Source organism: Argentina silus (assembly GCF_951799395.1).
Source record: "Argentina silus genome assembly, chromosome: X".
In the NCBI taxonomy this organism is placed as follows: Eukaryota; Metazoa; Chordata; class Actinopteri; order Argentiniformes; family Argentinidae; genus Argentina; species Argentina silus.
Window position 1 is genome coordinate 8,310,741 of NC_139653.1, and position 20,470 is coordinate 8,331,210.

General features: G+C 39.8%; 2 protein-coding genes across 2 annotated transcripts; one reads left to right on the forward strand and one right to left on the reverse strand.

The window, feature by feature from the left end:
• Positions 1–1,279: 1,279 nt before the first annotated feature.
• LOC310823369 (transmembrane protein 229B-like) lies at positions 1,280–4,061 on the reverse strand (the record flags this gene model as incomplete). Its single annotated transcript, XM_083696212.1, has 2 exons — positions 1,280–1,761; positions 4,010–4,061. The coding sequence occupies 2 exons, from the start codon at positions 4,059–4,061 to the stop codon at positions 1,280–1,282; spliced, it is 534 nt and encodes a 177-aa protein (XP_083552338.1).
• Positions 4,062–8,975: 4,914 nt separating this feature from the next.
• On the forward strand, positions 8,976–10,267 carry hcar1-3 (hydroxycarboxylic acid receptor 1-3). The gene has a single exon (XM_083696406.1). It carries the CDS (start codon positions 9,013–9,015, stop codon positions 9,997–9,999), a length of 987 nt encoding a protein of 328 aa, XP_083552532.1. The 5' UTR covers positions 8,976–9,012; the 3' UTR covers positions 10,000–10,267.
• The last annotated feature ends 10,203 nt before the right edge of the window (positions 10,268–20,470 follow it).

The following is a 20,470-nucleotide window of genomic DNA, read 5'->3' on the forward strand; positions in this document are numbered from 1 at the left end:
TTGTGCTTATGACCATGTCTTATGGCCCTGCTAAACAGAAGGTTATTTTCCCAACAGGTTACAGTTACATTAAGTGTGAGGTTTCTTTGGCAGGAGGGGCAGATGAGTAGTACATACAGCCATGGTTTAACTTGCTGCTGACCGACAGTGCACTTTTCTTGTTATTTGCTGTCATGACAACATACACTTTTACATTTAGGATTATCTTGTGAAATTATAGATTACACCTTTCAAAGAAAGCCCAAAGTTGTGCAATTTCAGCTATTGGAAATTGGTTTCAGAATTGCATCAGTATTAAACACACCTTTGATGTACAGTGTTCCTCCATAAGTATTGGCATGTTGTCTTCTTTTAGCTCTATACTCCAATAGTTTGGATTTGAAGTCAAATAATTACTATGAGGTTAAAGTAGTAAAATCTTGAATTTTCAGACTGGTTTCACCATTTAGAAATGACAACCCTTTTATACATAGTCCCCCTATTTCAGGGCACCAAAGGTATTGGAAAATTGGCTTGGCAGGTGTTTCTGGCTAGTCAGGTAAGTTCCATCACATAATTTGTTCAGGCATAAGACAGCTGTCAATGTCTAGGTTTGATTCTAGACTTTGCATTCACCTTTGGAGTCTGCTATTGGTGCCTTTGGAGTCTGCTATTGGTGCCTTTCAATTCAAACTGTTGGAGTAAAAGCTAAAAGAAGACAAAATGCTTCCTCTTTCCAATATTTATGGAGGGCACTGTATATCTATCCATGAAATCCAAAGTTGTGGTTACACTTCGTACTGTATTAACATGTGATGTGTATCCAGATTGTGATCAGATTTTGACATTACCAAGTGTTACCACAGCCTAAGTCTGTGCATGTATTAGAGATAGAGTTTGAAAGCATGTCTGAAAGCAGGTTTTAACCCTTTATGTTATGTGATGTGTTCCCTCCCTTGAAAGTGTTACCACGTTGACTGTTCACATGCTCAGAACCGTGTATGGAAGTTAGTGGGGTCTGTGGGGAGCTCTTCATGAGGAATGGCATGGTTGTGACATGGGTTGGGTCCCAATAGTCTTTCCTGTAGTCCTCGCATTTTCTCTCCTTAGTTGCTTCTCAAAAAGCATTGGAGAGGAGGAAACTTAGATCTCCTCCAATGAGTTTTGAGAGAGAAGCAGGGAAGGAGGATGTAAGGAATAGAGGACAGACTATTGGGAAGTACCCATTGTGTACTACTGTATGTATAATGAGGTGGAGGTGAGTATGTGTGACACATGGCTGTGTGTTACATGGCTGCCTCTAGAGATGACGAGAGCTGTCCAGTCGTACTCTCAGAGTGTTCCTGATCACATGCTGCTCTGCTATGAGCGAGGCCAGGGCCCACGGCAGGGCGTACTCCAGAGTCACCAGGCCTGCCACGTTATAGCTGAAGCCTGAATAGTCCCAGGGACACGCCCCCAACAGGCTCAGCGCCACGCCCCAGCTGAACTCCCACAGGTAGATGAACAGGGTGTAGGCCAGCAGCCGCAGCGGTAGAGGGTGCCGGCGTGCCAGCAGCCTGCCACGCAGCTGCTCCATGAGGAAGATGGCGGAGGCGTACATGGGGAGGGCCCACAGGCTGGTGTACCCGGCCAGCCTCATGTCCCGGGTGACCCACCAGTCACAGAGTGCGGTGAAGACCACCTCGCACAGGCAACCATGCAGAGCGTAGACGTAGAGGCGGGCCAGAGGCCTGAGTGACAGCCGCTCCGCTGCGGGGGCTTCCTCATCATCAGCTTCTTCTGCAACAGGAAGATAACTACTGTTGTACACATGTGTCTCATGCTACTACTGTACACTTGGCCTATTCAGACTGCTGGGAGATAGTACTGTTGATACTGGTAGTGCACATTGGATAAGTACTAACTCCATTTACAGTAATTGCGGGTCACCAGTCTTTCTTCTTACTCTGGTTTAGTGCACACATCTCAGTCTTATTCTATATACTGTATGCTCATAACACAAGATAGTTTGTGTTAATAACTATTCTACTTGAAACAGCGTTCACTTCCTTATTTCCTTGAGTTTTCAAACTCTCTCTCTCTCTCTCTCTCTCTCTCTCTCTCGCACAAACACACACACACACACACATGATCTAATCATTCCTGTTTCTTATCTTTCCTCTTTACCACATCAGGTTGATAATAAACTGCAAAAATGTGCACTGTAAGATACAGTGTGTGCATGTTACACATACTGTAGTCCCAACAGTCACACATTTCAAAAACTGAAACACTATACGTTAAAGATGCAGGGGATTTTAAAGGCTCAGCACTGCATGGTCTTTGAAGTCGCATACTAGGTTGTCACATACAATCCAAAAATAAAATAAACTAGGTGGCATACATGAGATATGTTGTGACAGCCTATAGATTTGTTTCATTTCTAATATGAAATGGCCAAGATGTCAAGGATTCTGAACAGGCTGATGATGACACAGCACGATTTTCTGCTAAGATTCTCACTAGTTTGACTTCCTCATGGTAGGCAGCAGAGGATGTGATGTTGTTTAGGTATCAAACGGAGATATCATGCTGTTATAATGATAAGATACTTTAGCTTCATTCCTGATGATTTAATTCTCCACATTATTTAATATATATGCAGTATGTCTACCAGTGTCTGTAGTCTGTTTGTCTTGTTCTGGTGAAATGGAGGGTCTTTATTGACTATGTTGAAGCTCCTTATTGTGCACAATGCAAAAAACCACTCTTGTGGTTGACACCTATGACACTCTTAAAAATAGCTAAAATGCAATCATCAACAAATCACTCAATAAGTTGAATTGAGTCCAGCTTAATGCAGTTAGGGTTAGGGTTAGGGTTAGTTGACAACCTGATCCACACAGTGTGTAATTCATTCCTATGCAAATCAGAGACCCGATAAAAATAAAGATATTAATTCCAAAATTACATGAACTATTATCGTTGCATTAAGATGGACTCAATTCAACTTATTGAGTGATTTGTTGATGACATTTTTGCAGTGACATTATGAGTGTCATAGCAAAGGGTCTGAATACTTATGTGCATGAGGTATTTTTGTATTTCAATTTTAATAAATTTACAGAAGAAAACGTGTTTTCACTTTGTCATTCTGAGGTATTGGGTGTGCATTGATATCAAATTCTTTTAATTTAATCCATTTTATATTGAGTCTATAACACAACAAAATGTGGAAAAAGTGAAGGGGTCTGAATACTTTCCGAAGGCACTGTATGTTTTGAGTCATGCCTTTATGTAATTGAATCAACTTAGTTATTTGATTTACAGGAAACTGCTTGTTACCAGTTGGTGAAATATGTCTAAAGTCTAATGTCTAAATATCTAAAGACATTTCAATTTCCCTGTTAATAAATAACTTTAATTTTACCCACACCATCGGGTTTATGTTGCTTCTCTTTTCCCTAGCGAGCTAGGGTCGTAACAATTGCTTAGGTAGATAATGATTGGGTACCTTTCAGGGAAATCACAGGAGATATAACTTACTATGCTTTCAATGTATTTTCTTGTTAACTATTTGGATTATCTGTGAATGCTATGCAGAGAAGTTTAGGCCTTTTCCTTCCTGATTCTATAGTCAGGCAATGCACTTGCTCCAAAGTGGATTAGTTTACTAACAGCGTCAGTTTAGCAAATCCTCAGCTTGGAAAATCCTTAACAAGTTTTCTTTCATCCGTTGTAGAAAATGCTCCTCTCTTGTTTTGTTGTAACACATCTATTGACTATTCATAACTGTTGTCATGAACTCTATATGCAGTCTTCTATAACCAGCATAGTCAGTATGATTAGTCTGCAAATAACCAAATCCAATTTCATTGTAATGTAAACAGTTACACAAATGGCATCATTATGTCATAACATATGGGGTGCAATTTCTAACACTGTTATGACTATACAGACCTACCCTTATATATATATATATACCCTATATATATATTTTTATTTTTATTTTTTTCTTTATACACATTATACAACACACCACACTCACCCAACGTTTCACTGCCTAGAACCCTCCTTACATGTAGTGTTCCTGCCTCCATCCTTGAGCCGTGAATGTTATCCCAATGGCTTTGCATTTAATCCTGTTTCCTTGTCTGTCTGTCTGTCTGTGTGTGTGTGTGTGTGTGTGTGTGTGTGTGTGTGTGTGTGTGTGTGTGTGTGTGTGTGTGTGTGTGTGCATGTGTGTGTGTGTGTGTGTGTGTGTGTGTGTTTGTGTGTGTGTGTGTGGAACCTTGGCTAAACATTAAGCCAGTCCATCCAATCAGAGGTAGACAGCGATGTCTCTGCTCCAGGACAAGGTCATGGTTGGGTGCGGAGGCGGTGAGGAAGAGACCCAGGTGCCGTTATCACTCACCTGGGCAATCACTGACAAAGTGCATGTGAGTGTGTGTCTTTGTGTGTTAGTAAACTGAGAGTGTATGCAACGGAGGTCCTTGCTCAACTGTCTTATGGGACTGCCTCAGAGAAAGGGGCTTAACAGAGGACAGGGACAGGGAGTGTGTGTCCCCTGGAGCTACAGAGCATCACCATAGAGGGGAACATTTCAACATTTTATTGGCATTAATCTACTGGGATAGAGGGGAGTGTATGAAATTCATACTCAAAAACACAGAATACAGTACTAGTTACGGTTGCACGAGTTACTAGTACACTAGTTACGGTTGCACTAGTTACTAGTACACTAGTTACGGGTCTGTGATTACTGTTTACATGCTGTGTGTAAGCAGAGTTCCTCATCTTCAGAACTTGCTTCATGCATGGGATTAGGGTTGCCTGGTCTAGAATCTAGACGGCAATTATAAATTGTGAATTGTGTAACACTCAAAACTTCCCCCACTTCCTGTTGCTCTTCAGAACTCAACAATGTAAAACATCATCCTAATTCACTCACTGTATCTAATACTGTATTAGTTACCCTCAGACCTAAACATATGCATCGTTATAATGAGATCCTAATCTACACAGTGTGTAATTGATTCCTATGCAAATCAGAGACCCTATAAAAACAAAGATATTAATTCCAAAATTACATGAACTATTATCCTTGCATTAAAATGGACTTAATTGAACTTTCTGAGTGATTTGTTGATTTGTTGACATTTTTGCATTTTAGCTAATTTTAAGAGTGGGTCTGAATGCTTATGTACAGGTATTTCTGTATTTCAATTTGAATAAATTTACTGAAATTTCAAAAAAAATGTTTTCGCTTTTTCATTCTGGGGTATTGTGTGTGGACTGATGGCAAATTATTTTAATTTAATCAATTTTAAATTTAGTCTATAACACAACAAAATGTGGGGAAAAGTGAAGGGGTCTGAATACTTTCCGAAGGCACTGTACATTTGCAGATGATGCACATAAAATCCCCTGTGACGAAAACTCTAAGCAAGGCAGCAGAAGTCATAAAACATTTATTTAAAAATACACAGGAAACAGCAATATCTAATGTTATCTGAAGAAGTGAGATGTTGTCACTCTTTATCCCAATGCACATACTGTCATACAACCAACAAGTATGCCTCACACCATATATATATATACACATATGGACATGCAACCACACCTTTTGCACGTTCACACCAAAGTTTAATTTCATATACAAGTAGCAATAAATGAGTTGAGAAGCAGGTGTTGATGGCGCCACTATTCGGCCCTCACTGTTTGTTTTGTGTACCCTGTAATAAAGTAGAGATCTCCAGGGATCAGAGTCCAGTTCTATGACAGAGACGCATGGCACAGTGTGAACTATGCACACTGTGTGGTGGTCAATGACCAACAAGTAAAGTATGTGTGTGTGTGTGTGTGTGTGTGTGTGTGTGTGTGTGTGTGTGTGTGTGTGCGGGCGTGCATGTGAGATAGTGATACTGTGAAAGTAGAAGGAAGTAACATTTCAATGTTAAATATTCAACGTTATGGAGGAAAACTACTGGTGAATCGCAATTAGTGTAGGCATTTTACACCCATCAGTATGTATTATTACATGCATATAGAATGTTCTCACAAAACACAGGAAGTATTGACTCACTACTGTCATTTGCAATTGGTGTGTGGTAAATTCCACTAAAAACTTTCCTCACTTCCTGTTGCTCTTCAGAACTCAACAATGTAAAATATCATCCTAATTTAGAAGAGCTCATTATATCTAATACTGTATTAGTAATACTGTAATAATATGGTCTGGTCAAATGTGAGTAGACAATCACAGAAGTCTAAAAGTATATCTTTATATTTCAACTCAGCACAATAATAGTTTATACCCACAAATGTCTTGCCCTCAAGCCATTTGCAATAAATGACCCAACACTTGTGTTTTTCCATTTACCGTCCTTAGTATAACAGTAGATAGGATGGAGAATTGGCAGAGGAAATGAGGAAAGAGCAGGCCAATAAGGCCATATAGAAATTAATGTTTTCTTCAAGCTTGTGTGTACTACCTCAGACTATACCTCCCCCAAAGATACAGTTAGGTCCATATATATTTGGACTCTGACACCATTTTTGTTATTAGCTGTTTATCAAAACATATTCAAGTTACAGTTATATAAAATGCAGACTCTCAGCTTTAATTTGAGGGTATTCACATCCAAATTGGAGGAAGGGTTTAGGAATTACAGCTCTTTAATATGTAGCCCCCTCTTTTTCAAGGGACCAAAAGTAATTGGACAATTGACTCAAAAGCTGCTTCATGGACAGGTGTGGGCTATTTCTTTGTTATTTCTTTATCAATTAAGCAGGTAAAAGGTCTGAGTTGATTCCAAGTGTGACATTTGCATTTGGAAGCTGTTGCTGTGAACGCACAACATGCGGTCAAAGGAGCTCTCAATGCAAGTGAAACAGGCCATCCTTAGGCTGCAAAAACAAAAAAATCCATCAGAGAGATAGCGGCAACATTAGGAGTGGCCAAATCAGTTTCGTACATTCTGAGAAAAAAAGAACGCACTGGTGACCTCGGCAACACAAAAAGGCCTGAACGTCCACGGAAGACAACAGTGGTGGATGATCGCAGGATCCTTCACATGGTAAAGAAAAACCCCTTCACAACATCCAGCCAAGTGAAGAACACTCTCCAGGAGGTAGGCATATCATTATCCAAGTCTACCATAAAGAGAAGACTTCACAAGAGCAAATACAGAGGGTTCACCACAAGGTGCAAACCATTCATAAGCCTCAAGAATAGAAAGGCCAGATTAGACTTTGCCAAAAAACATTTAAAAAAGCCAGCCCAGTTCTGGAACAGCATTCTTTGGACAGATGAAACTAAGTTCAACCTGTACCAGAATGATGGGAAGAAAAAAGTATGGAGAAGGCTTGGAACTGCTCATGATTCGAAGCATACCACATCATCTATAAAACACGGTGGAGGCAGTGTGATGGCATGGGCGTGCATGACTTCCAATGGCACTGGATCACTAGTGTTTATTAATGATGTGACAGAAGACAGAAGCAGCCGGATGAATTCTGAAGTGTTTAGGGATATACTGTCTGCTCAGATTCAACCAAATTCAGCAAAGTTGATTGGATGGCGCTTCACAGTACAGATGGACAATGACCCAAAACATACTGTGAAATCAACCCAGGAGTTATATTCTGGAGCTATATAGGAGCTATAGGAGCTATATTCTGCAATGGCTGAGTCAATCACCTGATCTCAACCCGATCAAGCATGCATGGGGGTATTTGAACTTGAGGAGTGAGTTTACCATCTCAACACGGTTACACCAGTGAGTGACTGTTTGTGACTGCAAACTGCCAGAGTTGGCTCAAAATCAATGTTCAGTGATGTCACAGATCATCAGAGGAAGTCAGCCTTAAAATGACTGTCTCAAGAAACACTCCTCTAAACCAAGAGAGAAGCCTGAACAGTTTAGACCTACTCAGTCTCTCCACTCTACCCTTGTGAGAAGAGACCCTCCGAACTGACCCCAAGCCGGACGAAAAACTTGATTGGTGAGTAATGAAAAACATTCTGAAACTGATGAAACCTTTGTTGTATAAATACAGTTGTTCTCACACATCGAGAGGAATGTGGTGTTCCTCTCGACGTGTGAAAACTACTGTATTCATATAGTAGTTCAAACTGTACGAAGTTCAGTAGGTAGATAGTTCAATAGTTCAAAAACAATGTCTTATAGGATCCCTAGGAACCCTAACCCTAACCCTATGTGGTATAGGAAGAATACCATTAATTTTATAAAATACCATTAAATACCATTAAAAGAATACCATTCGTTTTTTCGAAGTTAAGATTTCAGCATTTATGTATTTCTCATCAAAGCATTATTTTAGCAGCTCTGTTGAATAAAATGTGTCATGGTTTTTTGGGGGGTATTTGGCCACAATCACCCCCCGCCAACCCTCATTGAGGGACAAAAGAGAACTTTTTCTTTGTTTTTCAGTTCCTCAATATGCAATGTTTACATGCAGACATGGCCAGCAAATATACTGTATTTCAAGCATACTGAAGGAGGAGTCCGTGTTGAGTTTAGAGGACACACAGTTTTGTTCCCAGCTAAAAAGCTTTACCCTAGTACAGTATGTGAGGCTATAAAATACACTGAAAATGTTCTAAAGACAGTGGGTGTGTAATGTGTCAAAACCGTCTAATAATAATTTAAAAAAAACAATAGGAAGTTAAGCTGTGTTGTATATATAGGGAGTGTACAAAAATAGTTTTCAGCAACAAACACGGATAGGAAAATATAATACTGTATAAGAACCTGCAATCTTAAGTCTTACTGCACCACTGCAGAACAGGATTACAAAGAACTATTGAGAAAGTGATAAACTGAACAGTAAATACATTTGTAGAAAATCCAATTATCTGAATGTCTTTTGAAAGATTGACCCAATTGAAATTGGATGTAATGTTTCTCTCACATTTGCCCTTTGTATAGATCCTCCCCTGAGATGTGTTGAAAACAGGAAACAGCAGACTGCAAAAAAAATAAAAAGTTTCTCAGAAGCGAACATACAGCTGCAATTTCTCTGACAATGGATGAAATGACTACAGTGCCCAATACCACGTATACCACGCCCTGTATATCCACCCAGAACATGGTGGCCACAGTTCTGCCTCCTGTCATGATCATTGAGCTTCTACTGGGCATACCGGGCAATGCTGTGGCTCTGTGGATCTTCTGCTGTCGTATCAGGGCCTGGAGGACCAACACCCTCTTCCTCTTCAACCTGGTGCTGGCTGACTTCCTGCTGCTCATAGGCCTGCCCTTCCGCATTGACAACCTAGTCCGTGGGGAGAACTGGGTGTTCGGTGGGGCCTGGTGTCGGATCAACCTCTTCATGCTGGCAGTGAACCGCTCAGCCAGCATTGCCTTCATGACTGCAGTGGCCTTCGACCGTTACTTTAAGGTGGTCCACCCACACAACCGCATCAATTACATGACATCGACACAGGCAAGGTTGGTGGCGGGAGGTATCTGGACTGTGGTGATCTCCCTGCGGCTCCCCCTATTGGCCACAAACCTTCTACGTCAGCACAAAAACAACTCCTTATGTCGCAGCTTCAGCACATACAACATCATCCCCCCAGCGATCTGGATTCACTACATGGTCTTCATCCTAGAGTTCTTCATACCACTGTTGCTCCTGCTCTTCTGCTCGGCTAGAATCACCTACATCCTACGCCACCGCGGGATGGACAAGAAACAGCAGATCCAGAGGGCCATCCGTGTGGTGGGGGTGATCGTAGCTGTGTTTGTCATTTGCTTCATGCCTGGCATCGCAACTGGCCTGGCTACGTTGGCCATAGGAAATAAGGCCGATAGATGTGTGGCCTATAGTATGGCTAGCCAGCTCTTCAGCATGTCCATTGCCTTCACCTACCTGAACAGTGCCCTCGACCCAGTCATCTACTGCTTCTCCAGCTCCATGTTCCGCAATACACTCAAGAGCTCCATCAACAAGCTGGGTGTGGTGGACATGAGGCTGAGCCGGCGGGGCAGCATGGCCAGTGATGGGTGAGGAAAAGAGAATCCCCATACGCTCAAAGGCTGGACCCACCTCCTGGGTTCCCACACCCACACTGTAAACCCTCATTACCCCTTGCACTCACTTTAGATTAGTAGTTACTTAAAAGGTTAGAGTCTTCCCTACACAAACCATATGGGTCGCATGACCCCAAATGGACCACAATTTTGAATTAATAAGACATATTTTGAGTACATTGTACTTTGGGTTTTCAAATGGGTATTTAGAAGTATTTATACGTTAACTGAACTCATCCTACTCAAAAAGCTGACGCAATTAGTTAGAATCTGTTGCTCTATTACAGGGGTCAATATGGCTCCTCAAAAGAAAAAAATAAAGAAACAATTTTGAGAGTATACCACATAGTTCTTCAAAGCTGGAGAGCCTTAATTTGCAACTGTAATTTTGCATTATTTCACTAACCAATGTACCTATGATGTTGGTTCTTATTTGATTCTAACTGTATTACATCTGCGCTCATGTTCATGTGTTTTGTTGGGGTCAGTAACATATTTTAGAGACTAATGCACAAAAATAAATTAAGTTCATAATTATGTAAAAATCTCTTGTTTGAAAAATAAATGTTTAAAGTACAATTATACTGAATGATTTGAGTTGATACTACTTAAAAAAAGAAAACAGTTGAACTTACTCAAAATCTAGTTCTATTATGCTGTAATTTAGTTGAAACTACTAGCAAAGTAATGCTCAATTTACAAATGTTGTTTTGTTAGGAGTACTAAATACAACAGAGATATTGTTACTCAAAAGCAATATGTTACATTTACTTAAAAGTTGGTCATTTGTTAACTTAATTTAAAAACTTAACTACACCTCACTTCCCATCAAGGTTTGTGTCAGTACCACATAAAGATTTTGAGTAGGCTACACTTTTGGAAGTGTTCAAGTTCACATAACTCAATATATCTGTGTTGGTAATGCCTGGGATTTTACACTGTACTGTATATGCAGTATACGGCAAATTCAAGGACTTTCAGGGGCAACTTCAATCAAAATGTAGGACTCGTGAAACCAAACTCAATGTCTTAGGCAATAACATTTAAGCAATAATGGCCCTACATCACCGAATGGACCGTGCCAATATGTTGAAGAATACTTAGCAGGATGGCATTTAGGGCTTTCTGTGGTACTACTGAACATCTACAAGTATGATGTTCCAAATTGAAAAGTTTGAAAAGATGCAAGGCCTTATTTTTTTTTTAATTTGATGTAATAGCTAATTAATAACGTTCAAGGGCCGTGAGTACCCTGCACCTCATATGGGTGACTCTATACAGTATAGTATTAGTCCTACAGTCCCCCAGAGTCACAATTGCCACTTTTCGACAGCGGTGCCAGTGTGTGGCAAAGCTTACCAGCGGCCAGCTAGTGCTCAGGGCCCAGTGCTTCAAGCATACTGTAGTGAACAAGACTGTTTGTCGGTGATGCGATGTGAAAAAAAAGTGATTTGGCCTCATAAGAACCAGGGTGTAGAGGAGTCTAAAATCCTGAGTTCTAAGCACCGAAAAGGCCCAGAGTTAGCACCATTGAAGCCCAGGAGTGACTGTGGAAAAGCAATTGGCCTTGGCACGCACGACATAAGCTCTGCTGTGGAAAGCCGGCTGTTGTGACTTAATGAGTGTGAATAGCATGAGGATCAGACAGAGGAATTTTAGAATTTAAGTTAATTAAGCAATAATGCCAGAGGCAGTGATTTATCGTCAATAGTGTCACCGGTAGGGGAATTGTTAGGCACCACGCGCAGTGGAGTGCCGCCAAACCTTGACGATAAATCACGGCCTCAAGGGCATTATTGCTTTTATACATTACAAATCTGAAGATTCAGACAAGAAAACAATCTTTTAAGTATTTATTTTGTAAAAGATTGTGGTAGTTTCTGCCCTGCGCTCAAAAACATAGGTCTCAAAGTACCACTGTTGTCAAGGGATTGTCAGAAACAAATCTACTGAGGTGTATGACTATCATAACAGGTTATTTGACCATGACATTAGCATAGATTAAATCATGCTTCGAACACCTCTCGACCAATGACAATGCTTGTTCTGAAGAAACCATTGTATAACAAGCCTTGTGGTATGCTCACTAATGATCAGTGGTTATGTGTGATTGAAATAAGAGTATTGAGTTGAAAGAAAGTCCACATTCCATTTTTAATTAGCCCACATTCGATTTCCATAACAATGCAATATCATACAGTGCCTTTTTTTCTCATGATTTGTGTATATGTTATATCCACCATATCTTACAGTTTGCAATGTTTTATACAGTATAGTGTGCTCATTTAAGTGCATATGTTAAATATTTTTGCTTTTATGTACATCAAGGCTCCAAACTAAGCTCTTCCCTTGGTGGCACCGGTGCCACCACATGATTTGGTCACACCAAATTTGATTACGCAATAGAAATAATTAGGAGGCTAATCATCTTAGAAATGAACTTGCCATTGCATTCGGAGACAACTTGTGCTACAGTATGTGTGCTAAACATTCCTCTTTTCATTACAATGTTCTTACTGTTTACAAACACATACAGAAATGCATTACATGCTGTATAGCCTACACTGCCTATTCTTTGATAATAATAAAAATAATAATACAAAAAAAACATTGTTTGATCATGACATCCCAATCGCATGCAGGAGAAGGCACTTCCAGGCAGCATGCACAACACTGACAATTTAGGCCAAGACAAGTTATATGGATATTGAATTGAGAGAATATTGAACGTTAGATTACACTTTTAAACAACTACCCACACATAAAGTTAAAGAGTGTCTATACAAATTATAAAGCACTGCAGATCATGAGATCTCATGAGAGAAAAGCTAAATATACACTCACCGGCCACTTTATTAGGTACACCTTGCTAGTACTGGGTTGGACCCCCTTTTGTAGCCCATCTGCTTCAAGGTTTGATGTGTTGTGCATTCAGAGATGGTCTTCTGCATACATTAGTTGTAACGAGTGGTTATTTGAGTTACTGTTGCCTTTCTATCATCTCGAACCAGTCTGGCCATTCTCCTCTGACCTCTGGCATTTTTGCCCAGAGAACTGCCGCTCCCTGGATATTTTCTCTTTTTCGGACCATTCTCTGTAAACCCTAGAGATGGTTGTGCGTGAAAATCCCAGTAGGTCAGCGGTTTCTGAAATACTCAGACCAGCCCGTCTGGCACCAACAACCATGCCACGTTCAAAGTCACTTAAATCACCTTTCTTCCCCATTCTGATGCTCAGTTTGAACTTCAGCAGGTCGTTTTTACCATGTCTACATGCCTAAATGCATTGAGTTGCTACCATGTGACTGGCTGATTAGATATTTGCGTTACCGAGCAGTTGAACAGGTGTACCTAATAAAGTGGCCGGTACAGTGTATTTTCTTACTGGACATTTTTAATGTGCATGCAAGATAGAATATCCTTATATTATATTATATATTATATATTATAATATCCTTATATTATATTATATATTATTATAATATATATTATAATATCCTTATATTATATATGATTATATTATCCTTATATTATATATGATTATATTATATATTATATTATCCTTATATTATATTATATATTATATTATCCTTATATTATATTATATATTATTATATTATATATTATATTATCCTTATATTATATTATATATTATATTATCCTTATATTATATATTATTATATTATATATTATTATATTATATTATCCTTATATTGCCACACAACTTGCAGGGTCCTGAACACCTGCTAAGAGCTAAATGGCTACATTACCCTGTGGAGGGTCAATCTAAATGGGCTACATTACCCTGTGGAGTGTAAATCTAAATGGGCTACATTACCCTGTGGAGGATCAATCTAAATGGGCTACATTACCCTGTGGAGGATCAATCTAAATGGGCTACATTACCCTGTGGAGGGTAAATCTAAATGGGCTACATTACCCTGTGGAGGATCAATCTAAATGGGCTACATTACCCTGTGGAGGATAAATCTAAATGGGCTACATTACCCTGTGGAGGATCAATCTAAATGGGCTACATAACCCTGTGGAGGATCAATCTAATTGGGCTACATTACCCTGTGGAGGATCAATCTAAATGGGCTACATTACTCTGTGGAGGGTAAATCTAAATGGGCTACATTACCCTGTGGAGGGTCAATCTAAATGGGCTACATTACCCTGTGGAGGGTAAATCTAAATGGGCTACATTACCCTGTGGAGGGTAAATCTTGCAGTGATCACCTACCACTCTGGCTGGTGCTTGTGAATGGCAGAGCTTCATTACGTATCCTCATCAGGTTTTTTTATATCTATTTGGTATCAACATTTAGGTTGAATCATTTTCTGTTCCTCGGTGTTCAAAGAAGTTGCAGCGCGAGACTGGTTGGTCTGTAGTTTTCCTTTCTCAACATCAACGTCACAGAGAATCGTTTTTCAAAAGCGGCAATGACAAGGAGAGGAGTGAATGAAAACATGTTGCATTATAAAAACATTATGTAAGCTAATGAGAAAAATGATGATGAGCTAATTTCTTTTACTCACACATCAAAGTCAGATGGTCGCAAAATGCGACCAAATGGTCCCACTCTGGAGCTCTGTACATACAGTACATGCTTTTTACATGTTCATTGCGATATGGATGAAATATGAATAAAGATAAATCATGCTTCATTCGGCATCAGCTGAAAACTACAAGGTGTTTGATGCAGATTGTTACATCAGTGCCATGTAAATACAGGTAAAATTGGTGCAAGAGTACACAACATCCAAACTCTACATCCTGAATGTTTCCCAGACACTAGATATACTGGAATATTGTCATTCCTACTGTTAGTAACACCACCACTGTTGCTTCCATAGAACACCATAGTACAGCTCAGAGATAGTACCTCAAAAGCACCCAACACGTTTCTCTCGGGTTTTTCTCATCCTACAAGGCGAGGCAAGGCAAGTTCATTTATATAGCACATTTCATACACAGAGGCAATTCAAAGTGCTTTACATAAAATAGATAAAAAGGAAAGAGCATAAAAAATATTAAAAAAATAAAAAAAGAGCATAAAAGACAAAAAAAGAATAAAAGTCAAAGTGCATTTTAGGGTTAGAGCGCAATTATTACCAGCAATTTAGTTTTCTTCACCTTAGATTACCTGTTCCCCGGGTGTTTGGGACACATTTTTATTTGGGACTCTAACCCAAATACCTTAGTTAATTTAGGCAATTTAAGGCAAAGGCGAACATAAAGGTTTTTAGCCCATTTTTGAAAGTAGCCAGAGTTGGGACTGATCTAAGATCTTCCGTAAGTTTATTCCAGCTATGTGTAGCATAATAACTGAATGCTGCTTCACCATGTTTTGTTTTAATCCGATGAACAGTTAGCAGATCAGACCCTGATGACCTAAGAAGTCTAGAGGGTTCATAGTGTGGAAGCAAGTCAGCGATGTATTTTGGCCCTAAACCATTAAGTGATTTATAGATAAGTAATAGTATTTTGAAGTCAATTCTATAACATACTGGTAGCAAGTGCAGAGACCTGAGAACTGGTTTAATGTGCTCAGCTTTCCTAGTCCTTGTTAGAATTTAGCAGCAGCATTCTGAATGAGCTGTAACTGCCTAAGTGCTTTTTTGGGAAGGCCTGAGAAAAGACTATTACAGTAGTCTAACCTACTGGCAATGAAAGCATGAATTTGTTTTTCTAGGTCTTGTTTAGACATGTATACTCTAATTCTTGCTATATGTTTAAGATGTTTTTGTTATAGACTTGATGTGAGTGTTACAATTTAGATCTGAGTCAATAATAACACCTAGATTTCTGACTTGGTTTTTAGACTTCGGAGAAAGGTAATCAAGATGAGCATCAACTTTCAGCTTTTCTTCTTTAGCATCAAAGACACTTATCTCAGTTTTGTCTTTGTTTAGTTGGAGGAAATTTTGGCACATACAGTCATTGATTTGGTCAATGCACAGATGCAGTGAGTCTATAGGCACATAGTCACTCAATGAGAGAGCTATGTACAATTGAGTGTCGTCCGCATAGTTATGGTATGCGATTTTGTTCTTTTGCATAATTAAGCCTAGTGGCACATAGAGGTTGAATAAAAAAGGTCCCAGAATTGAACCTTGAGGTACTCCACATGTCATGGTAGTTCGTTCAGATGTGTAGTTGCCAATGGAAACAAAATAGTCCCTGTCTTACAGATAGAACCAGAACCAATCTAAGACCGTGCCGGAGAGTCCAACCCAGTTTTCCAGTCTGTCTAGTAGTATTGAATGGTCAACAGTGTCAAAAGCAGCACTAAGATCCAAATTCTTCCTATTTGTTTACACTTAAGCCCTTACTGTCACGATAGTGTGCTATACATCAATAGGATACTGTCATTATAGAGAGGGAAAGACACGTTTGTTTTGTTTCCCATTATTCTCACATAGTCTACACTAAATCCTGCTAACCACTGACTACTTGCTTTGCCCTAACTGTTACTGTATTTCCCATTATGATATTACACATGATGGTTTGTATCTCCTTAAAGAATGTTGTCTTTTAGCTGGAAAATGCTACAATTTAGATTTGACAAAATTACAATTTTAATTAAAATCGTTCAGAGAACACATACTCCAAAAAGAATATGCCCCTGGTGAAAATGTTCCAAGCTCTGGCCAAGCAACAACAAGCTCTTCAAATCATACTCACCAAGGACTTAGTTTGGGGAACAAGAATGCTGAACGAAAAACAAGGAAAATAGAACTGGGTTGGATGAATTATCAAGATGGTAATTTCAAGCAGGTTAGACAACTGACTGGTAGGGCACAAGAGCAGAAAGATGACACTGAACAAAGATGACACTGTGAACAAAGATGACACTGAACAAAGTTGACACTGTGAACAAAATTCTAGAGGATGGGAAGAAAACATTCTTTCCCAAGGGGAAATCAACACAAAGACTTCACACTTTGTATTATGGACTCAGAGTAGCCGTTACATGGCACACACACAATTGGGAAGTTGTATGATACAACACATCATAAAGTACTTTGGTTGTACATTTGTCCAAAGAAAAAACAAAGTGATGATACAGATTTAAGTGACTCCTCAGCACAATCTGAATCACCAGAGAGATCACAGAGTTCCCTACCCCGCCAGATATTTCTCCCAAATCCAGCTCTCATACCATGTCACCTCAGTGTTCTTCGAGCTCTCTGTCCTCTGATGGCCGTTGTGTAGCTCCAGCCCATTCATGCATGCAAATGTAGCATCAAAAAGCTTCTAAATCTATCCCAACTCACCAGACCGAACCATCCGCGACACACAGATTAAGTCTATCCCTTGATGACAAAGTTATTGTCCTTAATGAAAATGGAAACATTTCCTCTGATGTTCTCTGTGACACACTAATTTTACAACCTCTCCATGCACCTGAGCAGCACGCATCAGATGACATTATTGAAGTTATTCAAAAAATGGAAGTTAACATTGATGAATCTGCTATTCAGCAAGTGGATTCTAACCCTGCCTCTAGTACCAGAGGATTCAGAACCCTCCCTCAGAGTCAATCAAGAGCAGATGAAGCCAGAAGGATTCAGCAAGTTGTGACAGAAATTGAGAATCCTGAACCTGTCACTGAAATATCGACAGCACATTAAGCCCAAAGCTCAAGTTCCTCTGTTCAAGTTCAAACCATGTCTCCACAACCAGCCCCTCCACAAATTTCAGAGAATCCAGAGAATATAGTTGGAAAGCAGACCATTACTATTCGCGGAGTGCATTGTGTTTCTGACATGATTCAGGCATTTTCAGACAAGAATATACTAGATTACATTTGAGCGTGTGCTGGAAAATGGTGAGTTGGAGAATGGAGTTGGAAGTGGGCTTGTTATGGACTGTCTTACTGATTTCTGGAGCAGTTTATATGCAACAAGAACCTGTGGAACCACATACAATATCCCAACTTTTCATCATACCTACCAAGAAAGAGTGTGGGAAGCTGTTGGCTGTATTGTGGCCTTTGGATGGCAGATTTAAGTACTCCTCCATTTGTCACCAAAGCCGTTTTCAACTACATCAGCCCAACTGAAAAGGATGCACTCACAGAAGCATCTCAACGACTTCAAAGGGGCTGACATTAAAGAAGTTCAAAGCATACTCAGCAGTCACAACTGCACTGTTCTACTAACAGAGCAAAACTGTTGAAGGAAATTGCACACAAGGAGTTGGCACAACAGCCTGAATTTATTATCAAGTTTTGGAAGCCGGTCCTTAAAGGTACTGGATTATGGTATTGGTCTTTGAGTGGTGTGGGGCTGGACAAGATCCTAGCTGATCTTCAACTGAAGGCGAGAAGTCTAACAAAGTTCATACCCAAGATCAATGTCACCAGTAGAGACGACCACCTCTCTTCATCTTCTTAGATTTGTCAGAGAAATTCATCAGAAAGAGACTATTCCTTAGGTACTGCACAGGGTCTGACCTTTTTCTGTCAAAGACCATCAAGGTTACATTCATGGACATGTCTGAATTCTCCAGATGACCAGTGGCCCACACCTGCGCTTCCACACCAGAACAATGCATTATGGGCGAATATGAAATTGAGTGGGAGAAATGGCTAATGTCATTCATGGTCAAATCATGGATTTTTAAGAAAAAGAAAAATTCAAGAAAAATCAATACAACTATACACGCTCTATTACAATTTACCACTAAAGGCCTGATTCTTGTTTACTTATGGAATTCTTTGTGAAGAATCTTTGAGGAAACAAGCGGGAGTAACGCGTCTTGTTGACCGTTATCTTGACACCAGTGAGACTGAGAGTGCAGACCGACACTCCAGAAAATCGACCACCATCCTTTGGTGTTGTCAACAGCTAAACCAAAGGATGGGAACATTCATTTTACCACAGCTTTACTTTGATATTTTATTCCGTTGTCTGGCCAGTATCGCATGTTTTAAGATTGGCTACAATTCTATGACGTGTGCGCTGTAGCTGATGGACTTTGCGATGGGCGATGATGTAGAATGGACCTGGCTAGCTAGTTAGGTATTTGCACACATGGTTTTTAGACATTTGAATTGACTAGCTAGCTAATGTTACCTAAGCTGTTGTTGTTGAGCAAACAATGTTAGCAAGCTAGCTAGCGAGTTGTTTTCGCGACCCATTCATTTGTTTGCCTCTTGCCTAGAAATTAAGATTTCAAGAAGTGATCAGTGAAAAGTTTAGTTGATGACATTTTGGACTCCTGCTTCAACCCCAAGCCTCTCCAGTAAGGTAAACGTAGGGGGTGGGCAATTTGAGGTTACTGACAGTAGTATAGAGGTGAGGAGTCAGAGATTTTGACAGACAATGATGCAGATTCATGTTTTACCTGAAATTTGCAGGCCAAGGTGCTGCTGCCATTATCAGTTATTCAAACAATAATTGAAGGCTTTCAGGATATAACTGATATCAGCCAATCAAATTTGTTTCACAAACTGCATGATAAGTTGACTACACTAGGAATTCCAGAAGATGACATAAATAAAGTTATTGATGTGCTAAAAGAGGATTTTCTCAGGCCTTGTAATACGCATGCACTGAAAACAGAAAAAATGTTTTTAAAGAGAGTTTCAAATCTGTTGAGCCAGTACCAATATAGGAAAAGAGTGCTTTGCTGTTCCAATCAAGCAGACTTTAATCGCTTTTTCAAAATTAATCTGTTAGGCAGCAACATGAGCAAACGCATTCCCGTACCCAGGCTAGAGATGTTTTTCAGGATGTTTGGGATGGGAGAAATGCTTCAGAGAACTCATTGTTTCAAACTGAAGCTTGACATAGCCTGGTCAAACCGTGCCAGTGCTGTCGACGACACTGAGGACATGGCAATAGATCTATCTAGCACTTTGAAGCTTCTTTTGGGTGGTAATGAACCCCCATCATTAGGCACCCTCTCCAAGGCTATTCCAGTAATGATTGAAGTGCAGTGCATCCTTGAGAGTAGACTTGTAGCAGAAGTGAACTGGCGTAAATCTAGGTGCAGGAAAGATGGCCAGATATGCTGAGAACAGTAGATATCACAGATACCCTTACTGTTGGGAAATAACAGCAGGTGATAACATTTGTTTACTACACCACACAAGACTGGCTCTCATAACCATTGCCTGTGATCCAGTGGCTGTCTCACTTGTTGGGTAAAGTTTAGAGTATGGATTGGAATACAGACAAGTTATTAGAGCCTATGATGATTCAGGATGAACTCATGGTGCACTGAAGTGGACCAGCAGACCTCACAGGGTGGGTCTAATGGACCACAATGACTGCCTTTTTATGCAATCTAATGTCTATTTTACAGAGTTTTGCATGTCTGAGACTAATATAAATAAAGTGACTAGCTAGTACAAAATAAAAAGCAGCAGAGTAGTTGCCCAATTACCTAGGCATCAATCGATTTTTGTGACTGCATCTCATGGATGAGAAAAT

Coding starts and splice junctions, on each gene's coding strand:
- hcar1-3 (XM_083696406.1), top strand. CDS start 9,013: ATGGATGAAATGACTACAGTGCCCAATACCACGTATACCACGCCCTGT.